This window comes from Vidua chalybeata, chromosome 8, assembly GCF_026979565.1.
Source record: "Vidua chalybeata isolate OUT-0048 chromosome 8, bVidCha1 merged haplotype, whole genome shotgun sequence".
NCBI lineage: Eukaryota > Metazoa > Chordata > Aves > Passeriformes > Viduidae > Vidua > Vidua chalybeata.
The window spans coordinates 23,214,060-23,238,276 of record NC_071537.1 but is presented as its reverse complement, the minus strand read 5'-3'; the positions used below and the strand labels follow the sequence as shown (position 1 = coordinate 23,238,276).

At 37.4% G+C, this 24,217-nt stretch overlaps 1 protein-coding gene across 1 annotated transcript in view; it reads left to right on the top strand.

The window, feature by feature from the left end:
* DLG5 (discs large MAGUK scaffold protein 5) overlaps positions 1-24,217 on the top strand; it is a 95,068-nt gene that overhangs the window by 31,726 nt on the left and 39,125 nt on the right. Inside the window, exons 2-5 of the mRNA XM_053949269.1 lie at positions 4,178-4,246; positions 15,156-15,321; positions 20,130-20,273; positions 21,767-21,950. Coding sequence (XP_053805244.1) covers positions 4,178-4,246; positions 15,156-15,321; positions 20,130-20,273; positions 21,767-21,950 — 563 coding nt within the window. The remainder of the gene's footprint in view (positions 1-4,177; positions 4,247-15,155; positions 15,322-20,129; positions 20,274-21,766; positions 21,951-24,217) is intronic.

The following is a 24,217-nucleotide window of genomic DNA, read 5'->3' as shown; positions in this document are numbered from 1 at the left end:
GCTGAGGGTGTTTATCTGAGAGAGGAACTATTGCGACACAGTTTAGTTCATGATCTTGATAATGAATCTTGGAAGATGAAATAGCCTTCTTTGAGTCAAATTGTAGATAAGGGCAGGGGGGAATAATTAGAGGATTGAAAGCCTATGTGCAATGAATCTTGCAAGCGTGAATCCCTGTCCCTTCTTTGGCCACTCCAGTCCCCTTGGATACACTGTGCTTTAGAGCTATGAGCAGAGCCTGTGTATTTGTATGGAGGAGGATTAGAAGTTTTTTTGTAGTACTGGCAGTTGACAGCTTATTTCTCTTAATCTGAACACTATTTTTTCTCACAAGTCATTCAGTAATATCCCAGAAGATATCATACTTGATCCTTTGTACTATTTTCTTAGAGAAGGTGCCAAGTGCAAGCTTGTTTTGGAGACATTATTTGGAGATGAGCTGACTTAGCTTTTTTTAGTTTCTCCTTTAAGAACAGGTGATGTCCAGTGTTATGTGGTGTTTCACAATTCAGTAGCTAGAAAGATAGAAGAGAGAAATGTTCTGTTTTCATTTTGTATACTAGTTTAATTCCACCAGTCTTGATTTGATACTGCTGATGAGGATATTGCTGGTTTAGACGGTTGCTGTCTTCTCAGGATGTGTAAGTCTTCTCTGTTTTTTTTTCATTCTGTTTTTTTTCCTCTTTCCTCCATCATTGTCTTTCTCAGCAAGAAAAGTACATATCACTCTTTCTGTGTGGCTATTGTGTGAAAAATGAAGGCAAACTGGAACACAGTTCTTTGTTGTCCCTGGAGGTGGCTTCCACACTTAAGCAACAAGTTCCTTTCCCGAATTTGCAAGTTCTTAAGTGGCCTTCCTGTAATCTGATTAATAAGACAGTAATAACTTAAAGAAATTTGACTTGCTCTAGTTGTTGAAAATAGAAGGAAATGAGATTCTTAAGGTTCTCAAGTATATACTGTAGCAGTTTCTAAATCCCTGTGCTCTGCCAAAGCTGTTTAATACAGCCAAGAACCGATCCAGAGCTTATGTCTTGGATAAGTAAAAGAGAAAGCAAGTCTGCCATGTCAAGACAGGATGGTTACGTATTTTCCCTTGCCATATGAATGTGTATCTGTAGAAGTTATGTTTGCTTTTTGGTTTGCTTGTGCTTTTTGGGGTTTTCTTGTTGATGTAGTTGTTGGGTTTAGGGTTTTTTCTTATTTCTATTTTTAAGTAGGTATAGGTTCTACTGTGTTTCTCAGAATCCTGTCATTGCAAGGTGTGATTTTGAACTTTAGGAACATGTCAGCAATTATTATAAATCAATGAATTGAAATCGAATGTAGCAAGTTTTACCACTAGGGGATTTCAGTATGCAAACTGAATACTGGCAGAAAAATATTCAAGTGGACTCTTTGGAAAAGTGTGGTGAAAGGCATGTGAACTAGGTGTGAAGCACATTCAACCTTTATCTTAGAATGTATTTATGGCTTCTTATTGGATTTAGTGTTCAGGTCTTTCTTGGTGCAATTGGACAAGATGGACAGTCAGAAAACATTAAGAATAGGAAATGAAATGGATAATTCTTTTGAGGGGAGGGTGAGTTTTTAACAAATTTATTAGAATACCGTGGTTGTGCAGCTTACAAATAAACAGGGTGTTCTAGTGCCTTTGATTGTAGAAGTTAACCTGTGTCTCTTTCTTTCTTTTTTTTTTTTTTTAACTATCTAAATTGCTGTTGGGATGTTCTTGAGTGTTTTCATTTCTGTGAGGAGGCATCCTAATGAGTGGGGAAATATTTCTTGAAGCATTTGCTGGTACAAATGATGTATTGCTAGTTTGATCAAGCAAAATATGCCAAGCACAATGCCACTTTAGCCTGGATTTAATACAAGGATGTGTGTCAGTACAGCACCTTAAGATGAATTTTAATATTGTGACAGCTGTGTAGAGACCTCAGGTTATGTTTCTGATGCTTACTAATACTGCTTCTGATGACAAAGGTGGCACTTCTTACAGATAATGAACTTGTACCCTGTGTAATTTAAAAACAAGACCAAACCAGACAATGTTACTAGATTGTTGTTTTAAGTGAGGAATTATGAATGGGTCAGATGATTCCTCCCCTCTTCACAATCCTAGGTTTTCTTGATAGCATGCCATGCATACCGGATCTTGCGTCTACAAATATGAGCTAATGTTTAAAGAACATTGCTTTGGGGAGTCATATTTCTCCATTGATGAAGTCAGCTTCACAAAACCTTTCTGTCCATCCCAGAGAGCAGAATTTAACTCATCTTAAGTCCTGTCTCTCGCTTGTAATGCAGGACAAGAAGACAGAGAGGATCAGTATTTTGAAGATAAATAAAACTAAGATCAGTTAAGACGATGAGATTGAGTCTTTTATTTCTTCACTCTTAAAAGCAAAAACAGCTAACAATCACTACAAATTTCTTTAGGCATGGAACTCCTATGCAATCTTTTAGAGGAACTGGGCAATTTTGCCTTCAATTGCTGAGCATAATTAAGTGTCACTTCCTGGCATAAGATTTTGTTGTGCCTGAGTCCCACGCAGTTTTGATACAGTCTCAGTACATGTTGCCTGTCATAAAGATGTCCTACTCTGTTTAATATATTGATTTGTTTTTTTCAACTTGTGATTCTGATCAGTCTAGGTCCAGGCTGCAAGAAACACTGCAAGTCATATGAGTTTAGAATATGCAAGGAGGTTAAGTATAATGAATGTGCAAATTATTTAGCCTTTAATAAGCTTTAATTAAATAGGAATACAACTTAAATTATTATTATTTGAAAGTGTCTGAAATAGAAGCAAAAATGTGCAGCAGATTTTTTCTGAAGCCGGACAGTGTGTCAGTGATGTACTTGTTCTATTTTGTTTAAAAATTTGAACAAAATAAAAAATTACATCCTCTACAATTGAATAGAATTATTTGTAACCAATATATTTAAAATAATTTTTCACAGACATTTGTCAGATTAAACAGTCTACTTCAAGATGCAATTCTTCTTGCTTCTTTTCAATTTTTTTCTTTTTTTTAATTGATTTTTCTGTTATTATTTGTGTTAGTAGAATTATTTTATCACATCTTGCCTTTCATTCATCTAACACCATAGTAGTTACAGATGTCATGCTTTTCTCTAGTAAGAAGCAGAGGAGATGAACAAAACCAAATTTCTTATTTTCTAGCCTATCCTTCCTTCAGTCTATTTCATGCAGTTACTCCTGCTGCTCCTCAGCTTTTATTTCTTTATTTCAAAGAAACTAGAAGAAATAAATATTGGAATAGAAGAAGGAGGGACTCCAGGAAAGCAAGCTCCTGAAAGTATTGAAATGGTCTTAGGGCTTGGTTGTTGTGAGCACAGCTCTTGCATCCTGGCGAGTGCTGAAAATAGCCTAGATTTCTTATGGCTTTTGTACCTAATCATTGCCTGTCTTTACTATGGTGTGTTTATCCTGTCTGTGAGGGATGGTGGAGCTGTTTAGTTAATGTTTTGAAGTAGGACCTGTCCTTCTAGTTCTTCTGGTAAATAAAATCTAGCATACTTCTAAAAAATCTAGCATACTTCATTTCTAAAATGAAAGGCTTCACTGTCTATTACTCTATTAATACATGAGAAGACTCACTGCTTTGTGGGTCCTTGCTTTTAATATCAGATACTGAAAGTTGCAAATGGATGTAAGCAAATTTTATTTACAAATTGAATGAAATTTTTAAAGTCTGAATGAAGTTTGAGAAGAAGAATACAAATTAGTTACACAATGAATTAGGAGTTGGTACGTGTAAAGACATGAGAAACCAAAATAGATTGCCACTAGTTGTCACAAGTATCACCCCTAATCTTCCATAATAGACTTGAAACTCTGTTTTCAGGCTGTCTGAAAAAAACTGATATATTTAATATTTTGCTGAACTCACTTTAACCGTGCTATCCAAAATGGTTTTCTACCACAAAAAGTGCACATTGAAGTGTTCATTTGCAAATTATACTTTGCCTGTTAGATTTTTATGTTTCAGAGATGCGTGTTCTCTCTAATTTAGTAATTTGAATAATTTTAGTAATTTTAGTTAATTTATTTGGCATCTACAATATCAAGGAAATGAATCATAGCTTTGTTTGGAGAGAGGAAAAGGGGGAGAAAAAGTAATACTGTTTTTATTTTCCTGATTCTAGGGTCTACTTACAGTGTGCTGTCCATAATGCCTTCTGACTCTGAAAGCAGCAGTTCCCTGAGCAGCGTTGGTGAGTAAAGTATTAGTATAAGAACTTGATGAGTGTGTCTTTTGGGAACTGGGAGAACAACTTTTTAAGGTTGCCTCTGGGAGGGGTGGAGAGATCCTGGTCGTAAAATCAAAGAAGGTGAACTGTAAGATGTAACCATCCATCTTCATCAGGAACAAGTGCACTTTTGTGCAGTGCAAGCTAAGCCTTTTCATGGCTGGCTGAAGTTGCTGCATGTAAAATCTGTTTCATTTAGGTATATTAAATGATGTAACTATGCTTTGTGTTACTTAGTAAAATGATGTAAAAATGGCAACATTGTGTTTACACAAGTCTGGGCATATGAGAATATATTTAAGCATGTGTATATATGTGTGTATGTATGTATTTATGTGGATGTGAAAATTGTGGTCAGAGTCAAAAGCATCATAGAGGTTATAAATAACGTTAGCCAAGGCCATAGCCTTCTAAACCTTTGACAGTGGCTGCAAGCTTTAGCATTTTTTTCCCTGTGTTCAATTAATTGCTTCATTTTCTCTGTTTTTACAATCATTGGGAAAGACAAAATACTCAGGAAAAGATTGGAGGTATAAGAAACATTAATTAGAGGTGTTTTGTCCACAAGATGCTCTTGGAGCTGCTCTATTAACTGTCAGTTTTCCTCATCTTTACTTTTACAAATACCTTCTATTGTGAAATCCGTGTAGAAGTCATTTGCCCTGGATAGGGAATGCAGGCTCTTGCATATTTAAAGTTCCAATGTTGTGTCAGGCATCTGTAGACTTCCCTGACAGCACCAGGCCAGTCAGTTGTCTGTCCACATCCTTAAAAAGATATCTGTTGCAGTCATTGAGTTGAACTTTTAACTCCAGCAAGCAGGAACAAGATTTCAGGCCTGAATGAACTATTTACTGAAAATACTGGAAGCTGTGACATGTTAGTTTGATTTTAATCAAGACCACACTTGTATGCTACTGCCTGAAGGAAGGGTAGATTGAATTTGCTGCAAGTAAACTGGGGACTGGAAATAGAAAGAAAAAAGTTCCTAAATTTTTAGGACAAACAGAAAGGCACTTTCCAAAGAAGGTAGTTATTCTAAAATAAAATCCATTAAGTTTGTGGGATAATTGGATGAAGTGATGGCTGAGATAGGAGAAATACAGGTGGTACTGTCTAGTTCCATGTTCTTAATTTTAAAAACGAGGGGCATTTTTAAATCTTAATTTTGATTAATTTTTTTTATGTTACTTCCTACAATGTATGTTCATATTTTAAGATCCTGAAGTTCATACTGAGTTTGGATCTGTGCACTTGACGTAAGAGGCTGTCCTCAGAATTAATTTATGTCTTTGGAGTTTGCAGTAATCGAAGTTGTTTTGTGACCTGAAAATTAAGTGCCCTGCTATTAAACAAAAATTGTGATCTACTATTGTCCATAATTTTGTTTTACTCAAATTATTAATGAGTGCTTGGTATTTAATATTTAAGAGATTAACAGCCAGGAGAATTCTTTGTTTGAAACTGGCATGTTTATTTTATGGTGTGATTATAGACTTGTTATGAATGAGTGATATTTGCTCCAACTGTTTTCTCACCCTCACGTCTTGTTCTACAAGACACAGTATTTTTTGTGATCCAATATCAATAGAAAAAATGCTTAATAACTGACATACACTAATAGACATCTTTGCAAGTCACTTCAAAGATTATTTTAATAGTGACGGTTTTATTGACTGACGAACCATCATAACTAAATCTGCCTGCATGCCAGCTCCCCTCAGGCTTCATATGACTAGTTTGAATGGAATCCTAACAAATACTGAGGTGCTGTAACATTTGAAGAATTTCACATTCATCTTCCCCTCACTCTGTCCCATCTCGCCAAAATAATTTTCACAAGGGTAATTCTGTGCTGTAGAAATAGTAAATTTAACCTATGAAATGAATGCATCAGTGAGAAAAGGTAAATATGTCATGTTTTGGAGACAGTACAAGCTTTTGAATATGTTCAGTTTGACATTGGTAGTTTTATGTGCACACACACGTATATAAAGGACTGTTTTTAGTTCCCTGCTCACATTGACCCTCCTCACAGGAAAGATAATTTAAAATTAATACCTTGATTCTGTTTGTTGAGTAGCTCAGAAACAGATTGGCACATTTGACTTTTCAGGGGAAATGCAAAAGGTTTTGGGGCCACTAAGTACACCCAGATAAATCTTCAGATAATAAAGCTTAGCGTCGTCTAATTAGGAGAGATAATACCATCTTACATATGTAGTGTTTAGACTCCATAGTTCATAAATGCAACTAGAGACTCGTATGTCCATGTGCTTCATCTTTTCTTCCCAAACCTTAATTACTCTAGGTATTGTTAAAGATGGTTCTGCTGCCAGCATTTTTAATTAAATGATCGTTTTCTGAAATACTTCCAAGTAAGTCAGGAAGTTGTGAAATGGAGATGCTGCTATACATTTTACAGCTATCCTGGGTTCAAGTTAATTTATGAAGCTATGGTATATAACAATGGGCTTATTTTCCAGAAAAAGACTCTGATCTAAGAACTTATCTTAAATAGAGCTAAGATTGTTGTTAGAAGATAGTTCTGAGAACATGGGCTCAGTCTCAGTCCAATAAATAAAGCATAGTGTTAAGTATTTTGAAAGGATGAAACAAAGATAACATCATTTAATCACTATATAAACCCATGGTGTACCCAAGTCTTGGGTGTATTTGCAGTTCTGATTCTCTCATTGAAAGCCAAGAGTGCAGCAGGCATGGAGAGCAGCAGCATAGAAGAATGAACACTTATCCAGCAGCTTCTGGATGGGGAACAAATGGGGTTCTCTGGGGTTCTCTCAATCTTCAGTAATGTCACTATAAAAGCAGAGCAAGGAGTGATACAATTTGCATAATGTGACTCAGAGATGAGCTTAGGGCTAGTCTATTCTGAGTACTGTGTTGTCATCCAGGATTTTTTTCTCTTTCCCTGCCTCTATGGAGCTTGCAGAGCATGAGGGATGCAAGAAGAATGAATTTCCATCCTCATGTGCATGTGATAGCATAAGCAGTTGAGTGGAAACCAGTTTCCCCCCATGCTGTATAACAGCAGGTTAGCAGCCTTGGAGAAGAAACTCTGACTTCCTATTCATTTGTATCTGTGTGTAAAAAAAAATGCGGAGTGACAGCAGGCTTTTCTTTTATATTTTCTTCATTGTTCAAAATCAATTAAGCTGGCAATATTTTTTTCCTCTTTTCCTTTCCTTCATTTCTTTCTGATGTATTAAGAAAATTCATGCCGTGCATGTAAAACAGGTGGTTTTCGTGGTATGGAGGGCAAATATTCAGTTATTTCCAAAAGAGGTACAATATAAACTGCTGTAATGGTGTAATACTACCACTGTCTGTCAGCCCCAGCTTTGTCCTCTCAAAGGAACAAATCCTCATAAAATTGTCATCGTCTTTCTCTGTATTTTCCTTCTCTTTGCTCTTGGCCAGTGACAAAGATTTTTGTGTGTGAATAAAAGCATCCTTCATCTGCCCACTCCCTGTGACCAGCAAACTCTCTGAACAGAACTATAGTCCTGTGTCTCTGATATCAGAACAATTGTTTATGGAGATTCAGAGCCTGTCCTGCCATGCACGGAACAACAGCGTCACTTAGGAATTGGATAGAAACCAGTAACACAACTATATGTGACAGTCCTGGCAAGTCTCCACTTGACCAGTCATGAAAACAGAGAGGAATAGAACACAGAATCAAGAACCCTTTTTAAAAGATTTAAAAAAGTGTCAGTTTGTATAATGCACTTAATAATTTGACATTTTATGCCATGACAAGATTATGGTTTCTAGAATCAAGCCATTTTTTACCTATCCTCGTACCATAATGAAGCTTCAGAGTTTTTCTTTAGTGCTTTAAAAATGTTTTTTCTTCCCATCCTCAATGTAGAGAGATGTTTGGGTTTTGTTCTGGTTTGGTTTTAGGAAATAGTTTTTAATGGAACACAGCAGCTTGCATGCAGGCGACACTGTGGCTCTGAGAAGATCCTCCATAATAGTTTTTATAATGAGTTTTTAACAAAAAGACATTGCATACTCCTCCTTTCTTTTCAAGTATACTGAGTTCCTAATTAGATGAATTTTGGAATGGAAAAGACCTTCCATCTTTTCACATGTATAAATTTCTCCTTTCCACAGCCAGACCTCTTTGTGTTGTTTTGATTACAGCTGTCAATCTTGTAGCCCCTTCATTCCACATTGCATATTAGCACCTTTCTATTTTAACAGACTATTACTTTTCCAGCTGTTCAGTTCTTTGCAAATGGTATCTCATCATCTTTTTCATCAAAAGTGTTTTTTCTTACTCTGTTCATATCACTGTGCTATATTTTGCTGTGGGAGCTCACATAGAATGGTTGAATGGTTTGGGTTGGGAGGGACATTAAAGATCATCTACTTTGAAGCCCCATGCCATGGACAGCAATCTGTAATGAGCACCACCACTGGCTCTACAGTTTTATGCCTTTCCTTGCAGCCATCAGGTGGTCATACATCTCTCTCCATCAGGTTGTCCAAGTTTGACTTCAGCTGACAGTATTTCCTTGCTTAACACTTGTTTAGCTTATCAGCCTGACAGACTGTTTACAGATAGTTTTTCACTAATTGCATTTCAAGTTGCTTAATCTGAGCCTTAATTCTTACTCCAAAGCAAACATTCCTACCCTCCCATCAGATTCCTTCCCAACAATGTTAGTCTTTCACTCCTCATTTTCATGTTGGCCATTTTGACAAATGTCCTTTCATGTTGTTGTGATTTCAGTTTATTGCTTCATACTTTGTACAGCTGGATGTAACAAAGTCATTGTTTTCACTATTCACAGGAACTATTCAGTTGCAGGTGTGGCTTATGATGCTCTTTTAGTCTAAAATAAACACTCTATTCTTGTCTGAAAGAGTTATTTATTTTCCCTGGCAGCCTATAGTAGTCTCTCATTGTATTTCTTGCCTTTTTTTTACTGACACGAAGTTTATATTTGCTAAAGACACCTCAACAGTTAACACCAAAGAAAAAGTGACAATATTATACTTGCTGAAAGGTCATGAATGAGTAAGGAGAGGTACTAGGAGCGCTACCAGGACAACACATCATTCTCCTGTTGTATACAGCAGTAATTGCCTTTGATGTTCTGTCTCCTCACCCATCACTCTTTCTATTCAGAAGTCGTTTTCCTGTAAAATTTGGTCTCAATAATTGAATTAAAACACTTCGTCTAGATTTATTTCCTGTGTGGTAAACTACCCATTAAGTTTGCTGGAAACAAGACTTTCAACTTGGAAATAAGTACTTCCACACACTTGAAATAAACTTCAGTCTTTGGTTTTACTGTTTGCAAATCATGTAACGGTCTCTAGGATTGATCCTTAATGTCCAGGTGATTTTCAGTGTGCTTGTTGACAAACATCTCCTTGAAGTAATAAGCATTCTGAATAGCTTTAGTGTGTTATTGCTGTGTTCTTTCATGTCCATTTTCAGGCAGCTGCAGTCTGATATTAGTCATGCACAGGGTTCTCTCAACTTCTTTCTCTTCAAAGGTACTTGAGTGTACTCCATGGACATCATGCCCTGTTTTTACAAAAAGCAACATAACAATAAAAAATCGACTTTGTTCATTTATACCAGTGCAATATTGAAGAACGGCCAGTGGGGTTTTTGTAGTGAGAGAACCACTAATAATAGAGCTGACCACTTCATGGTATTTTGCTTGTTACAGTATCTTCTTAACATTTGGCAGCCCCATGTAGAAATTTCTGAAGATTTGGTTGGTTTGCAATGATTTGAATGGAAATAGTGTATGTGATTACCCATCTCCTGCACTCCAGACAGCACCTCTGGAGCATGGTGTCTTTCACTGCTCCTTGAGACCCTTTATCAGTCTGTGCATTTAGGAAATCCTTTTGGTGACAGCGGTTTCCTTTTGGAGCTGTGAAGTTGATGTGGTGAGTCAGTGCTCACAATTCCTACAGGAGAAGATGTGAAGGATGGAGTGCTGCAGGAGTCTTACCCCCTTGGTTGGTGTGCAGCTGGTGACCATTGTCACTGTCCCCTTTGGGTTCAGTGTGGACACTTCAATGTGGGTTATATTTTCAGTACACAGTTTTAAGCCTGACAAAGGTGGGGTTTGGGCCAGGGAACTCCTGTAAATTCAAACCCAGAAGCTTCAGCTGTACATGCCTTGGTCATGGTAAGCGATTTTACTCTCAGATGTATTTCAGCTCAGCAAAATTCTGCAAGGACTTCTCAAACTCTCAAATTCTCAAACTGATGTGTCTGCCTTTCCCCCGCTGCTCCCCTATCTCCTTTGCTGTTTTTCAGTATTAGGTTGTAGATTTTTTTTTGTGTTGACCTTTCTAGAACCACTGTTCAGTTCTTTCTATAGTCTTAAATTTATTGAAGCTGAACGTTTATTTTAGATGTTACTGTCTTTGTTTAGGTTTTTATATTCTGAATTAAAACAATATACTAAAATGCTACCCATCCTTTTGTCCTTGCATGTTACATGATTGTCACTGCTTTCATAATCTATTAGGTTTTCTGTCCATCAGATGAAATGGTTTCTACAGTTCATTATTCTACCTTTCATTTTTCTTTCCTCAATGTACTGCTGCTTGTTTTTTCTGATGTTTTATTTCTCCTCCATGCAGTTCTGTTCTGTGCTCTCTGTTCCATGATCACTTCAAAAGATACATCTGAAGAAATGTATCTAAATGATAACTGGAATGTAATTTAGAATGTAACCCTCTTGTAGTGCTCGTAAATTATTGAAAGAAAGTAAATATTTTAGAATGAATTTTCCTACATCAGGCATAAGTCTTTACTCTCAACACCTTCCCTAGCTTGGGGAGAAACCCCATTGATCATGCTTTGCAATACATCTTGCAAGTATTTTTTAGCATTTTCTGTCATGATTTACAAGACCATGAAGAAATAATATTCTGAATATCTCTGTTTTCTTTTTTATGAAAGAAAACAATGGAAAAGGCTTGACTGTACAATGAGTAGTCTCCTGTTTGTTTTCAAGCAGGAAGCAGCACAAATTTATGAGTTTAAGAAAAATAATTGTAAAATTAAGGCATTCTGTCAGCTTGTGACAGATTGCCTTCTGAATTAGTTGAATCTGCCATACAAGTTTATTTCTCAAAGGCCAAGAAGTTTATTATAACTCAAAATATGGTAATGATATTTCTTAAAATTGTCTGTTTATGCATTGGTACCCATTTTCTTATCTCAACATTATATTCATTTGGCATTATGGTATATTTTGGTCAGGTTAATAAGTTTTCCAGCCCAGTTTCTGTTAAAATGTTCTGTTATTTGTCAAAAATATGCTACCCCTTCCCCACATAAGCAGTTAACTTCTTAAACAGTAGTTTCTGTGTGGACATATCTCTCCAGTCATTGTTGATTAATCATCAAGAATTATATTCAGTATGTGCTATAGTAATGGATCTTTGTAGTTTCTGTGAATTCCAGCATTTGGGCTATGATAGGGAAGATTGCTCCAGCCCCTCTTTTTAAGGCTTTTCTTTTATACGACCCATGATGGAAATCCTGCACAATCTCACTTTGGATGAAGTCAGTGCACACTCAGGACTTACTGACTGTACTGCATTGTGGGTAAAGTGCGTTCTCTCCACACCACACATCCCTGCTGCTGGCTGCTCCAGGACTTGCTGAGTGCTGCTCACCTGGAGACTGGCCAGGGAGTGACCTCCAGGCAGTCGAATCCTCAGACCCCAAGTGCAGCTCATGTCAGGAATGAGTTGTGAGGCTTATCGAAGCAGATGAATGAGTTACACTTGGCAGGACATGCAGCAAATGCCTTTTCAGAAATCCAGGTTCTCTGAGAAAGGAGGTGAGTTACTGAAAGGTGGCATAATTTGGATAATGGAGATTTAGCCTTCAGGCTTGTGCATTTTAAGATCCGTGTGACTGGTTGAAGTACAAAAAGGAAGTACTTTAGTGTAAAATATGCAGTCTGATGGAAAAAGAATATGAAGCTGGAAGCACAGGTCACTCTCCTTCTGCTGCATCAAGATGTCAGATGCAATAGAAGGATTTTACCATTCAGCTATAAAAGCTCCTTTAAAAGAAACCAAGACTGGAATTTTTCTGGTGAAAAAGGATTTTACTGAATGTGTGTGCTTATTTTTTAAGCATTCAGAAATCTGATTTAAGCTTTATAAGACCTTTTGTAGAACTGTTGAAAATGGAAGCCTGTGAGGAAATGAAGCAGAGGTAAATTTTGAGTCGTAAGGATAGGAGTGGGAAGAACTGTATTATATTGATCTGTGTTTGTGAAGCACTTAACAGGTGTACATCTTGTGGCTGATACTATGTGTCAAAAATATTATTGCCTTAAAGATGAGAGTATCTGTTGATATAGTCGTAAAAATTGACAAGTTAATGAAAAATAACCCCTTTTGCTGCTAAGACAAATGGTTTCACAATAATGAAAAAAGCTTCTTTCCTAAGGCTAATTAGCCTGTCTTTATTTAAAGCAGACTTTTCTTTCTTGGCACAGTTTTGGGACTGTACACAAATGTTCTTGCCTGAAGAAGATTGTCACTTGGATGCTGTTAAAGCTGTCAGGGGAGGCTGAGGAGCAGAGGTAGATCTCTGGTCCACTTCTATTGTGCTTAAAGATCCCCAGGGCAGTCGCTGGGTGCCTGTCTAGGTCTTGTGTAGCAGACATTGTCCATGGGACTGCTGCTGGGTTAGCACTGATACTGGTGATGGACATTGTTCATCCAGTGCCCTTTCCTCCCTGTAAAGCACAGCGGCCTTCCTGATTCATTTCCTCCTTCCTCTTGACCTCTTGCATCCTGTTCATCTGTTTTGCTTGCAAACAGCCCTAGGATGACATAAGCTTTTGAACCTCTCTGTAAGGATGAGAAGGAGATTTTTTCCATGTTACACATCCTCTGATGTGCCAGCTCAAGTGAGATGATGTGCCGGTCGCCACTGAATTTATTAAAGACCATGCAGCTTCTTAGTACCTGAATTTGATTTGTCTGCCTTTACCTTTTAGTTTATGAAATTCCTTCTTCTTTGATGTGTCCAAACTGTTTCAAATGAATACATGTTCTGACGTTTTGTACCTACTTCCTTTTATTCTCTATATCCCCTGTATCGTGTATTATTACTGGTTTCTTGCCATAAAAATATGTAGAATATTTCTCATCTAAAAGAAAGGATAACTTCCATTTGGAAGTGTGAAATCCTTAGTCCTTATGGATGAAGGGGCTTTGTCTGGACGCAGGAGTGAAACAAAGTAGTAAGAAAAGCAGCCTGCATTGAGACTTCTTGAGAATTGAGAGTGATTCAGTCTTTTTCCAGAATGCACGTTCTTCCTGCTATTTTTTTTCCATTGGTTTGCTATTAGAGTGTTTGCATACATTATTAGACAATAGTTAGATTAAAAAGAACAGTCTGTGCTCATAAATTCTCATTATAGTAGCAGCTGGAAGGTATAAAACCAGGGATCCTCTTATTGTAGATGCTGTACATATGATAGTCCTGACACTGCAGTTATTTTGGTGTGTGAACTTCAAAGCACAGGTAGTTTTGTTGGAAAGCTGGAGGGGGTTTTTACCTTCTGCAATACCTTCATGAACTGGACTTAGGGATAAAAAGCCAGTCCTTGTAATTCATTAGCATTTGGTCCAGTGAAATAATTTTGATTTTCTTTATTTGAAAAGACAACGAGTGGAGAGCATTGTTTTTCTATTGTGTTGTTGCTTAATTAACTAAAAAAAGGCCTAATAAAGGTACATCCTAACAAGTTAATAGCTATGTCAGCAACTTGTTTCAGTTGTATAATTTTGCAAACTATTTCTAAAATTTCTCTTTTGGGTAGAATCACCTGTATATGTTTAAACCTTTAACTTTTACATCTGTGACCTGTATCTTTTGAGTCTGTTCTCATGTGTCTGAGAGACACATGAGCAAAACTACATTCACAACTTAATTTTAAATGAGCAGAACTAAGATTAGAGTTGAATTACTTGTCAGCAGTTGTTAGGAAGTGGTATACCAGACTCTCTTCTCTTGGGAAGGAGACAACTTTGTCTCCTTTGAGAGGACAGTAGCCATCATTGTTCAGCTCTAATATTAGGAAAGCTGAGAATTAAAAAGTCCCACAAAACACTTTAAAGTATGACTGCCCCTTAGAGGAAATATGATGTGTAGTCCAGTTGCAGTGATTGTAATGTGTTTGTGTTAGCCAGTGTTGTTAAAAATGAAGGCCAGTTTTCATGATTTGTTGTTAAGTGAAATCCGTAACTTCACATACTAGACTGAGAAATTGTGACATATGAAAGCACAGAATTGCATTAAAAGTAAATGTTTTCTGTAGCCCATGGCAGAATGGTATTTCTGTGTTGCTAGAAAAAGGAAGAGGAAAAGAGCCCCTGTGCTGGGGCAGTTTCTTTGCTATCTCTGGAATAAGTTGATGTGAGTGAATTTTACTGGTTGTTTTTTTTTTTTTTTCCCCAGCATGAGCATTGTTCTTTATTTTAAATAACTTTTTTGCCTATGACTTTGTCAGTATGTCAGTTTCTGAGGTCTTTATAATTGTTACTGCTATCTTGCCTTGCCTTTTAAGCTGCTTGCAAGTTCCTGAGTAAGCAAGGAACCTACCCATGCAAACTGAACTTGCAACACAGGGCCTTTCTGCTAGCATGGGATCTGACTGGAGTTATTCTTCTTTCAACTCATTGGTGAAAACTTAGATGAATTGCTTCATTTTTGAACAGGATTCTGCAGACAGAAATACAGGTTTTTTAACATAAGTGTTCACTTCTTTAGTGAAGTTGTATTGTTCTTTTGAGGCATTTGCTCACTGCCAAGTATTTCTCTCTTCATCAGGTACGACTGGTAAAGCATCATCTCCACCACCTGTGATAGACACGAGACAAATGAGTGAGAAGCTGGAGACTATTTTATATCAGCTCCGTCAGGTGACTCGAGAGAGGGATGAGCTGCGCAAGCAACTTGCACTTTCATCTCCTGGGTCAACCTTCGATGACTGCAGGTAAACAGAAAGGAAATGTAGCATTTTCACTTAGCCTTTAGTAGTGTTTTCAAGTGCCTTGACACCTGCTTGCCTGGAAAGCATTAAGGAGCTTGCAATGTATACATACTGCTTATAACCTGCTTGCATCCTGGTGAAGTGGCTACTACATCTGTGTTTCAACACTTCCTGTTGAGTGCCTATCCCACTTTGTCCAGCATTTTTTCTGTGGGACTGAGGAGAAAAGGTTTCATCTGTGTTGAGAAAAGCAAGCAAAGAAGTTGCTTAGGCTTAATGGGCTTTGTTGTAGGAAGAGAAAGAAGACAGTGGATGAAGTATTTGGTGTTTTGAAAACAAGAAAGAAGAAAGGGAAATAGCTCGGAATACTTGGCTGGAGAACAGAAATGAGGAGAGGAAAAAAAATCTCAGCTATTCCTATGCTTCTGTAAAGAGAGGAGTTTGGATTTCTGCTGAGTGGAGTAAGTGATTTTTAGAAGATCGGCTTTCTGGTATACATATGTTGGGGAACTTGTAGCAGAAATATGTTGAGAATAAGGAATTCTCCTCCACTGAACATGCTTTTAAAGTCATTTAACAGCCAACAGGCTTGTCAAGCTCATTCTAACTTAGGGGCTGACATGCTATGAGGAAGATGGTAGTCCAAGTATGAGTTAATTATAAATAAGGGTTTTATTGGGTAGGTAATAGAATTAGTTTATTTTGAAGGGTTAAAGATCTGCTGTGTCTGGATACACTGAGCACTTTTTGCCTCTACAGGTATAGAGCCTTGGAAAAAAAATGTGTGTCACTGAATATGAAATAAGAGCAAAGAACAGATTTTCTGGGAGGTGTTGCCTTCATGTGTACCTTTTCTGAACTTTAATGTTGTTGTTGTTTGTTACTTAATCAGCTGTATCTGTATGAGGTCAGGTGGTTAATTAAATTTTTTGTCTCTATGAGACGGTTAAGATTTGAACCAGTGAGCTGGCATTGAGAGAATCTGGAGATTTTATAAACTTTGTAGCTTCTCATCTTAATGCCTCCTTCGTCCCTCCTTGAGTTCTGAGAGCTCCTTTAAGAGCATCATGTTCTCTGTAACCATCTCAAAGCATTGTGGGGATGGGAAAGAAAAAGATTGTCAAATATCAACATCTTCTGCTCAGCTTCCAGTTAGTTAAATAGAATGATTTCTTCTTTGAAGTTACTAGAGCTTAGGCATGGAGGATTTTATAGCTCGCAATAATCTTCTGCATAATCCAGGATGCTATTAATAAAGTTCTGATGAGCTGTCCTCTACCCTGCCCTAGTTTTCTCTTTCTCAAATCAATCCTTTGCTTTCAGTGTAGGATTTGTATGTTGTATAAAACATGAATGTTTACAGCTTCCAGAACACCCCATCAAAGTAAACCTTGTATTTAGGCAGTCCCTGGACAGTACATATTAGATGGAGAATGCTGGCTTCCAAACAATCAAATATTTCAAGAGTGGGAAATTAATGAAGATTATTAGTTGACATTCTTTTCCTTCAGTGTAAAAGCAACTACTGCTCCCATCTGCATATACATTTATGTTTTTTGAAATCTTACTGGTATTTGTTTTACTTTTTGAGTTCTTTACTCTTATAAAACTAATCTTCATCCCTCCAGGAATCAAAGCCCAAACTTGGTAAACTGTTAATACTGAAGTGTGAAAGCTGAGAGATGATGATATGGGTGGTGGCTTTTACTACCCTGGCTTTATTTTCCTGGCTGTGTGTGCTGCTGTAACTATGGCTGTACCAAACACAGGTGGTGCAGGGGCAGACCTTGGCACATCACCTTGGATGCTTCACAATAGCTCACAGCACATTTGCAGTCTGGACTGTGCTGGCTGAGGAGGTTGCAAAACAGAGAGCTGTTTTCCAAAGCAAATGTTGACTAAGTCTAGAGCAGTGGCAGAGGAGCCACAGCAGTGGATTGTGATGTGCTGAATCAGATCAGCATGTGCCATCCTGCTGGACAGGAGTAGGATTGCTCATGCTGTGCCTGTGGATTGACAGTGACTGTATGTGTGCTGGAGATTAGGTGAAGATTTGACCAAGTAACCTAGCATGCTCAAGTTGCACTGTATAGACTTAAACCTGCTGTTAATATTCACATAATAATAACAGTAGAAGAGAACCACAACATAAATAAACTCTCTGAAAATTGTCTTTCATAAGAGATTCTTTCATGTGTAATTTATAATTGTTGTTGCAGTTACAATAGTAAATGATAACTCCTTAGAAGGTGTTAGGTAGGATTGCCCACAAAATTGGACCTGTGGTTGGCATTAGCTTTTATGTGAGCATCAGATACATGTAAATATCAGTCTCACTGTGGCCTTATTTAATGGCCAGGGTAATTCCACTATAGCATGAAGGATTTTTGAATTTCTTATACAAATATCAGAAAAAACAGTGGGGCCTTTGACACTTGCATTTTAAATTTTGTTAATGTTTGAACAAGTGCTTCCAAAGTAGTAACTGATACTTCTCCTTTATTGAAATGGTAATTTTTTGGGGTTTTTTTTTTTGAGGCATTTTAGCATAAATCTGTGGTGGTCTTGCTTAAACAAGAGTCAGCCACTACATGTAGTTGAATGGACTGTTGTCCTGCAATAGTTTTGATTTTTGACTTCTGATCAATATTCCTTCTTCTCTTATTCCTGTTTTTCTTGTGGAGACATAAAGCTTTGGAACAGCAGTGTGGAACATATGGCCTAGGATATCCATGTGGCTTTTATTTCATATGAGGTGGAATGCAGAATGTTATTCGTGGCATTGTTGGTCCTTCCTCATTGTGTAGGTTGGCTAACTTGTGGTTTCCATATACTTATAGGTGGTTTGTTGGGTTTTTTAATGTTGGTTTGGGGGTTGGTTGGTTTTGGTTGTGGGTTTTTGTTTGGTTGGTTGGTTTTTTTTAGAATAACGTCAGTGTTACTTCAGCAATATATGAAACATATGTGATGGGTTTTAGACTTGTAGAACAAGTTTCACTATAGCTTTCAGACTGGCCTAATAGTTTAATGTGAGCATCTGTTAATAGGTCTCAGTAAGCTTAATGTTACAACTGAGAGTTAAACTGTATTCCAATTAATGCTGTCATTTAAGAGTGTGGTGGACAGATGGTATCTGCTTTCAATAATTTCACCCTAAGGTCTAATTTAAATCAATAACTTGGGTTTTAGTGATTCTGTCAAGGGTGTAAACATTTCAAATCAAGTTGAACTTCTGCTAACTACGTCTGTATTTTAAAAGAATAACCCTTCACTAATTGCAGGGATTTCTGTAATACTGTGTGAGTAACATACTGCTTTTGATACCCCTCAAGAAGGAATTAAAAAATACTGTAAAAGACATCCCTGTAAGCATGACTTGAACATTTGGTTTCTTCACATGATTTTGGATTTTAATTGTTGGTAAAGTTTATTGATCCAGGAAAGAGTTTCTGTTTTGTTTTTCCCCAGAAGCAATTCCCTTGAGAAAGGAGAAAAGGAAGAATTACAACTGAAGGTCTCACTATTCAGCAGCCCAGATGCAACTGAGTTGCCAAAAGTACCTTATATCATACACATATCTCCAGAAAATCTGTGAACCAGATGTGGCTGGCATTTCTTTTTTTGATTTTTTATTATTATTTTTTTAACAACTGTCACCACTTCAGTAGTGCAAAACCATTTTCATTTTGATTCAATTGCCAGCTGCATTTCAATTCCAGAATCCATGTTGCTGTTTTTTGTATGAAGCAAAGAAAATTCTGATTGCATTTCAGGCTGTGCTTACAGAGAAGCCATTCGGGGGAGTTTGAGGTTTGAGGGAAGAAGAGTGATCTGTGCAGCAATGGAGCAAATCTGTTACAAGCAGAGTTAAATTAGAAAGCAATCGTTTTCTTTCAGAGGCATTAGTTTCCTCTTTTGATGGTTTGCTTGTTTTTTTTATCATTGCCTGTGGGGTTATAAGAGACTCAGGAGATGATACAGGGGCAGATGTCAGAAGCATTGTTTTGAAACTAGAAAATTCAATGGTGCAAAAAAATCCTGTGACTGTACAGAGAAGGAACAGTTCAATTCAGAGTCTCTTTAAGAAGCTTATAAAGCAAGAAGTGTGCTACAAAGCAACAAGATATAATCCTGCTAATTTACTTTCTAGCACGATATACAAATCTGTTTAATTCTAATCTACAAAAAAGGCATCATGTACAAGTACCATACATTCTAGACATAATCTATGCTGTCAATTGCTTGACCATGTAGATTATTTTAAAAATTTCTCTCCCAATCATCCAAAAAAAATTTGAGTAAAAAATTTATTTTGACTGATTTTGGCTTTTATTTTGTTCAGTTTACTGAAAAATGCTTGTTGGAGATTATATTGTGTTGGAGATTTCTAATAACCCTCACTGCAGGTCTGGGCTTTATCACTGCAAGTTGAATGTGGTGGCCCAGGAAAGCCACCACATGTGATGGACTCATTCTTGTATCAATGAAAGTTCTGTTCTGTGGTAGTGTTGCTGCTCAGAAGAGAGGGACATGAAGGTTCAGTACTATTTTTGACCATGTTAGTGATAATTAGACAGAATCATCCCATTATTAGATGTTATATTGCAATATAAAACTAATACAAGTTCAAGTCAGTGACTTTTTATTAGTGGTTGCATTTTAAAGGAACTGGTCAGTATTTAAATTACCCCATATTAGAACCTAAATACCAACCGCTGTGCAATAGCATTTTTTCATTGGATAATAATTTCCCAGGCTTTCCATTCACTTTAGTACCTAATGTTTGACCCCATATTCTTTTCCTATGCTAGGCCTAGTCCAAAACCAAATCATGATTATGAAAGGCTGAAGATTCAGTGTATGAAGGCCATGTCAGACCTACAGTCTCTGCAGAACCAGCACACCAAGACACTGAAAAGGTGTGAAGAAGCAGCAAAAGAGGCAGATTTTTATCAGTAAGTATTAGTCAAGCTGTACAAGGTAAGAGTTTACCAGTCTGTGCTAGATCAAATAGTATTAGAACATGGTAATCAAGTGATTTTTTAATGCTGTTTTTCCACTTCAATTGCAAGATGAATGCTTGCATCAGATAAAACATTTCTGGCCAATTTGAAATGATCAAGTATGGACTGCTGGTTTTATTTTTAGGAATTTGAGATAGGAATCCCCAATGTGTTCATGGGATCAAAAAAGAAAGCCTGATTACTGATTTGAAGTTGCCATCTAACAGTTTTACTGTCAAGCTAGAGAGCAGAATATAATTCAAGAGGATGGAATTTCTTACTCTCTTTTAATTGTGATAGCTCTTGTAAAGATCTGTGTAAGTTTTAACACAGATGTAATTCAACTGTTATTATCTCCTGCAATAGTTGTTAAAACCCTGTGTTCTTTTCTTTGAAAAAAGTTTGCCTTCTAAAGACTTTATCATTTGCTCTGATGACATCAGATTAGTAACCTACATGTAAAGATTACATATGCTTAATTGTGGGAATATAATTTGTGAAAATGTTTTTTTTTTTTAACAGGTTGTTCTAATTTTCAGGAAATTTTTAATGCTTTGATCATGCTGTACAGGAAACATTGGTATTTCACTTTATAAGGAAGAAATACAACATAACTTAGAACACAAATTTTTATATATAAATACATATGTAAATATTTACCAGCAAGTATGAGAGTTTAAGTAGAATTGTTTTGTTTCAACAATAGAAATACTTGTCAGTATCCAAAACTTAATTTCTGATCTGTAGTAGTAAAATACATTCAGTTGACTTATCTGCTCTTTTTCAGAATTGGTTTAGTCTAATTTTAGGTTTGTAGCTTGAATTTCAATCTGAATTATAGCCTCCTCATGTGGCTTTCAGTTATTTAAGTGAAAGTGTATTTCTTTCAATAATTATAGCTGGTATAGTGAACTTTGGAGGAAATTTTTATCTTGCATGTAGTTGAAACACACATAGTGTGGTTTTCTTGGTTGTGGAGTTTTTTTGATAGTTTGGTGGTATTTTTGTTTTTAAAACAGTAGCACAGAAGGAGATTTTTGTCATTTTCATCTGTGTTTTGTTTAGCTACTGCTCAGCTGAGGAGCTCAAAAGAAAGTGGAAATGATTGGTGGGATAATGGCTATTATCTCAGGAATCATCATATTATGCTATTCGTGTTTGTCTGCCTGCTTTTAATGGTTATGAAATGGCATTGACAGGCGGCGTAAATCCATATCTCTTCTGATGAGGTTTAAGTGTGCTGTGTATGTCTGTGTATTTTGACACTTAAGTCCCATTTTGTTTCTGGTGTTGCTTTTTTTCCTGGTGCTTGCAATACACAAATATGCAGAATTGAGTTAGTTTGACCTGCTTTCTTGGTAGGAAACTCATGCTTGAAATGAATTACTCCAGGACTTTGTCCTTGCAAGTTGGCCTCTAAGAGCGTTTTTTGTGTGCCCTGCCAGCACGTTGCACAGTCGGCTGCTGAGTGACCAGTCCCAGCTGAAGGAGGACATGGATACCCTGAAGAGGAAGAACACACAGCTGGTGAGGGAGCACAACCACCTGCAGCAGTCTTGTGAGGAGATGAAGAGGCTCCACGATGAGGATCAGAAGGAGATAACAGACCTGCGCAGCCAGCAGCAGCAGGTGAGCCATGGCCTGGAGTGTGTGTGCTGGAGGAGATCCTGGCTTCTTCCTTTCCTGGAGAAATGGGAATGTGCAGCTTTGCTGCCTTGAGTGTCTTACTGGGTCCCAAACAGCCTCCTTGCCTTGTACAGTATTAGGGGAGACAATGACATCTTGATTACTAATTGATTTTCTTTGTCTAGCTGGGAAAAAAAAAAAAAAAAAAAACAGAATAAGGAGTATTTAAATGCAGAGATGAAAAAGTGTACATGAAGATGGCATTGGCATGATATATTTTTTTTAAATGGGTAGAAAGGCATCAGAAATCTGCCTTAAAGTTGCAAAGAGATGCAAAAGATGACTGTTTTCCTAGGGTATTTTATGGGACAGGGCTTACTTTAAACTTTGTAATGTTTGTTGTTGATTTTTTTGGGAAGAATCACAAAAGGTTGATTCATGTTTTTGAACTTGAAACAAAAAGAGACAAAACTCAAGACTGGAAGAGTTGGACATTTCAGAACTTTGTATCACAGGCTGTCTCAGTGTTGTTTACATATTCTGAACATTTAAAAAAGAGTAATGCTAAGGAGCAGCTGGTTGTATCAGGTCCACTGTTCACCTAGGAAAAAGTTTGTTCATTTAGTTAGAATTGTTACAGTGCCATGTGGAATGGTTAAACAGAGTATCTGGGTTCGCTGTGTGTAGGCTGATTCACAGGGCAAACTTGCAAGTCAAACATTAGGCTGCAGAAGCAAAATCTATGCAAGCCAAAATAATTATTTGCTAGGGCAGGAGGGGCAAAGGTCAAAGCAAGCTGGATGTGCTGTATGGTACTTTAGGAGGTGCTTGAAGGTGGTGCAAAGAGGAGTGAAGATTGGTTCTTCCTTTTTATCCATTTTTCTAACACTGTCTTTTGAGTTCTGGTGTGAAACTGCTTAGTGACTTGGTTCAGAAGATAGCAGAAATGATTTACTGTGTCAGCCTGGGCAAATAGCTTAATTGGTCTGTGCTGCCTCAGTTTCCCAGTCTGCAAAGCAGGGATGCAAAACCTCTGAGAGAAGGCTATTTTATTTTGCCTTCTGTCCTGAAGCTTGGAATTATCTGGAAGTGCAGAAGGATGCTGATGTATCATTGTCAGGATTGATTTAAAGAAATCCAGTCTTATGTCAACATCATGATTAAACTTTAAAGAAAATGATGTATGTGACTCTTAGTGGGAAAATCGTCTAACTCCATTTCTCAGCTTGTCAGAGTGATTCATGGTGTCTTGAAGGGGTGCCAAAAGTCTTATCTTGTCCCTGTAACTTCTCGTATGAATTAGTCTAACTCTCTGTTGATCCCTCTGACGTGTTGTTTTGTTGTCAGGCCATGACAAAATACATCTTGGTGGCCTCAGAGAGCTAGAGCTTTTGATCAAATTACTCTTTGTGTGGGATTGTCATGGATTTGCTGTGTAGCAGCTGACCAGCTTAACTTTCTGCTGCTCACATATGGAGTTTCATGTTGCTGTGGCTGTGTTCCTTGGCCCAGCTGGGACTATTTACTTTCTTTCACTGGGGTTTTGAATGGGAGATGTTTATTGCACTGGTGTGTCCATCTTCCTCTGGCAGGTCTGTGTTAGCAAGTTTATGCTGAATTCCATCAAATTTCTTGTGTGTTAATCCTTCTTTAATTATTGTGTATGTTTTCAACATAAATACCTTCTATATATGCTTTAGACAGTGAGAAGTGGTTTGTTTGAATTCCTAAATAATTTGTTCTCAAAGCTGTTGTTGATCTCTTTTGAGAAGTAGTCTTCAGGAAAATGGCTTTCTTGAGTGGGTTTAAATTTTTGCATTTTTTATTTCCATTTTACATATGCCTACAGTTTACCACGTGTTCAGCTTATCTGAAAGGGTTCACTGAAGCATGCTGGCTAATCATGTGTCCAGCTCTGTGCGGGCTGTGCTGCTGAATCCATTGAGCATTGGGATGTGTGTGGAAATAGCCCAAGTGCAGTCTTGTTCCAGGGCCACTTTTATACATCCTGATTAGTTTAAGGAGACCGGTGTCAGGCTGCAGAACCTTTGTCTCTGTTCTGTTATCTTGCCTGTGTGGCAAAGTGGTTTATTACCAGTGACAGTTGTTAGCCTTTACCTCTGGGCAGTGAAGAGTGGGCAGCCTCTTGCCCTGCCCTTCCCTTCTGCTCTGCCGGCATCCAGGTTCCTCCATGTTCAGGAACTGGTCCTTACTCGAATATAAGACACGAAAGATGAGCAGCCAATTTGTGCAGGATAGCTGCTCTGTGT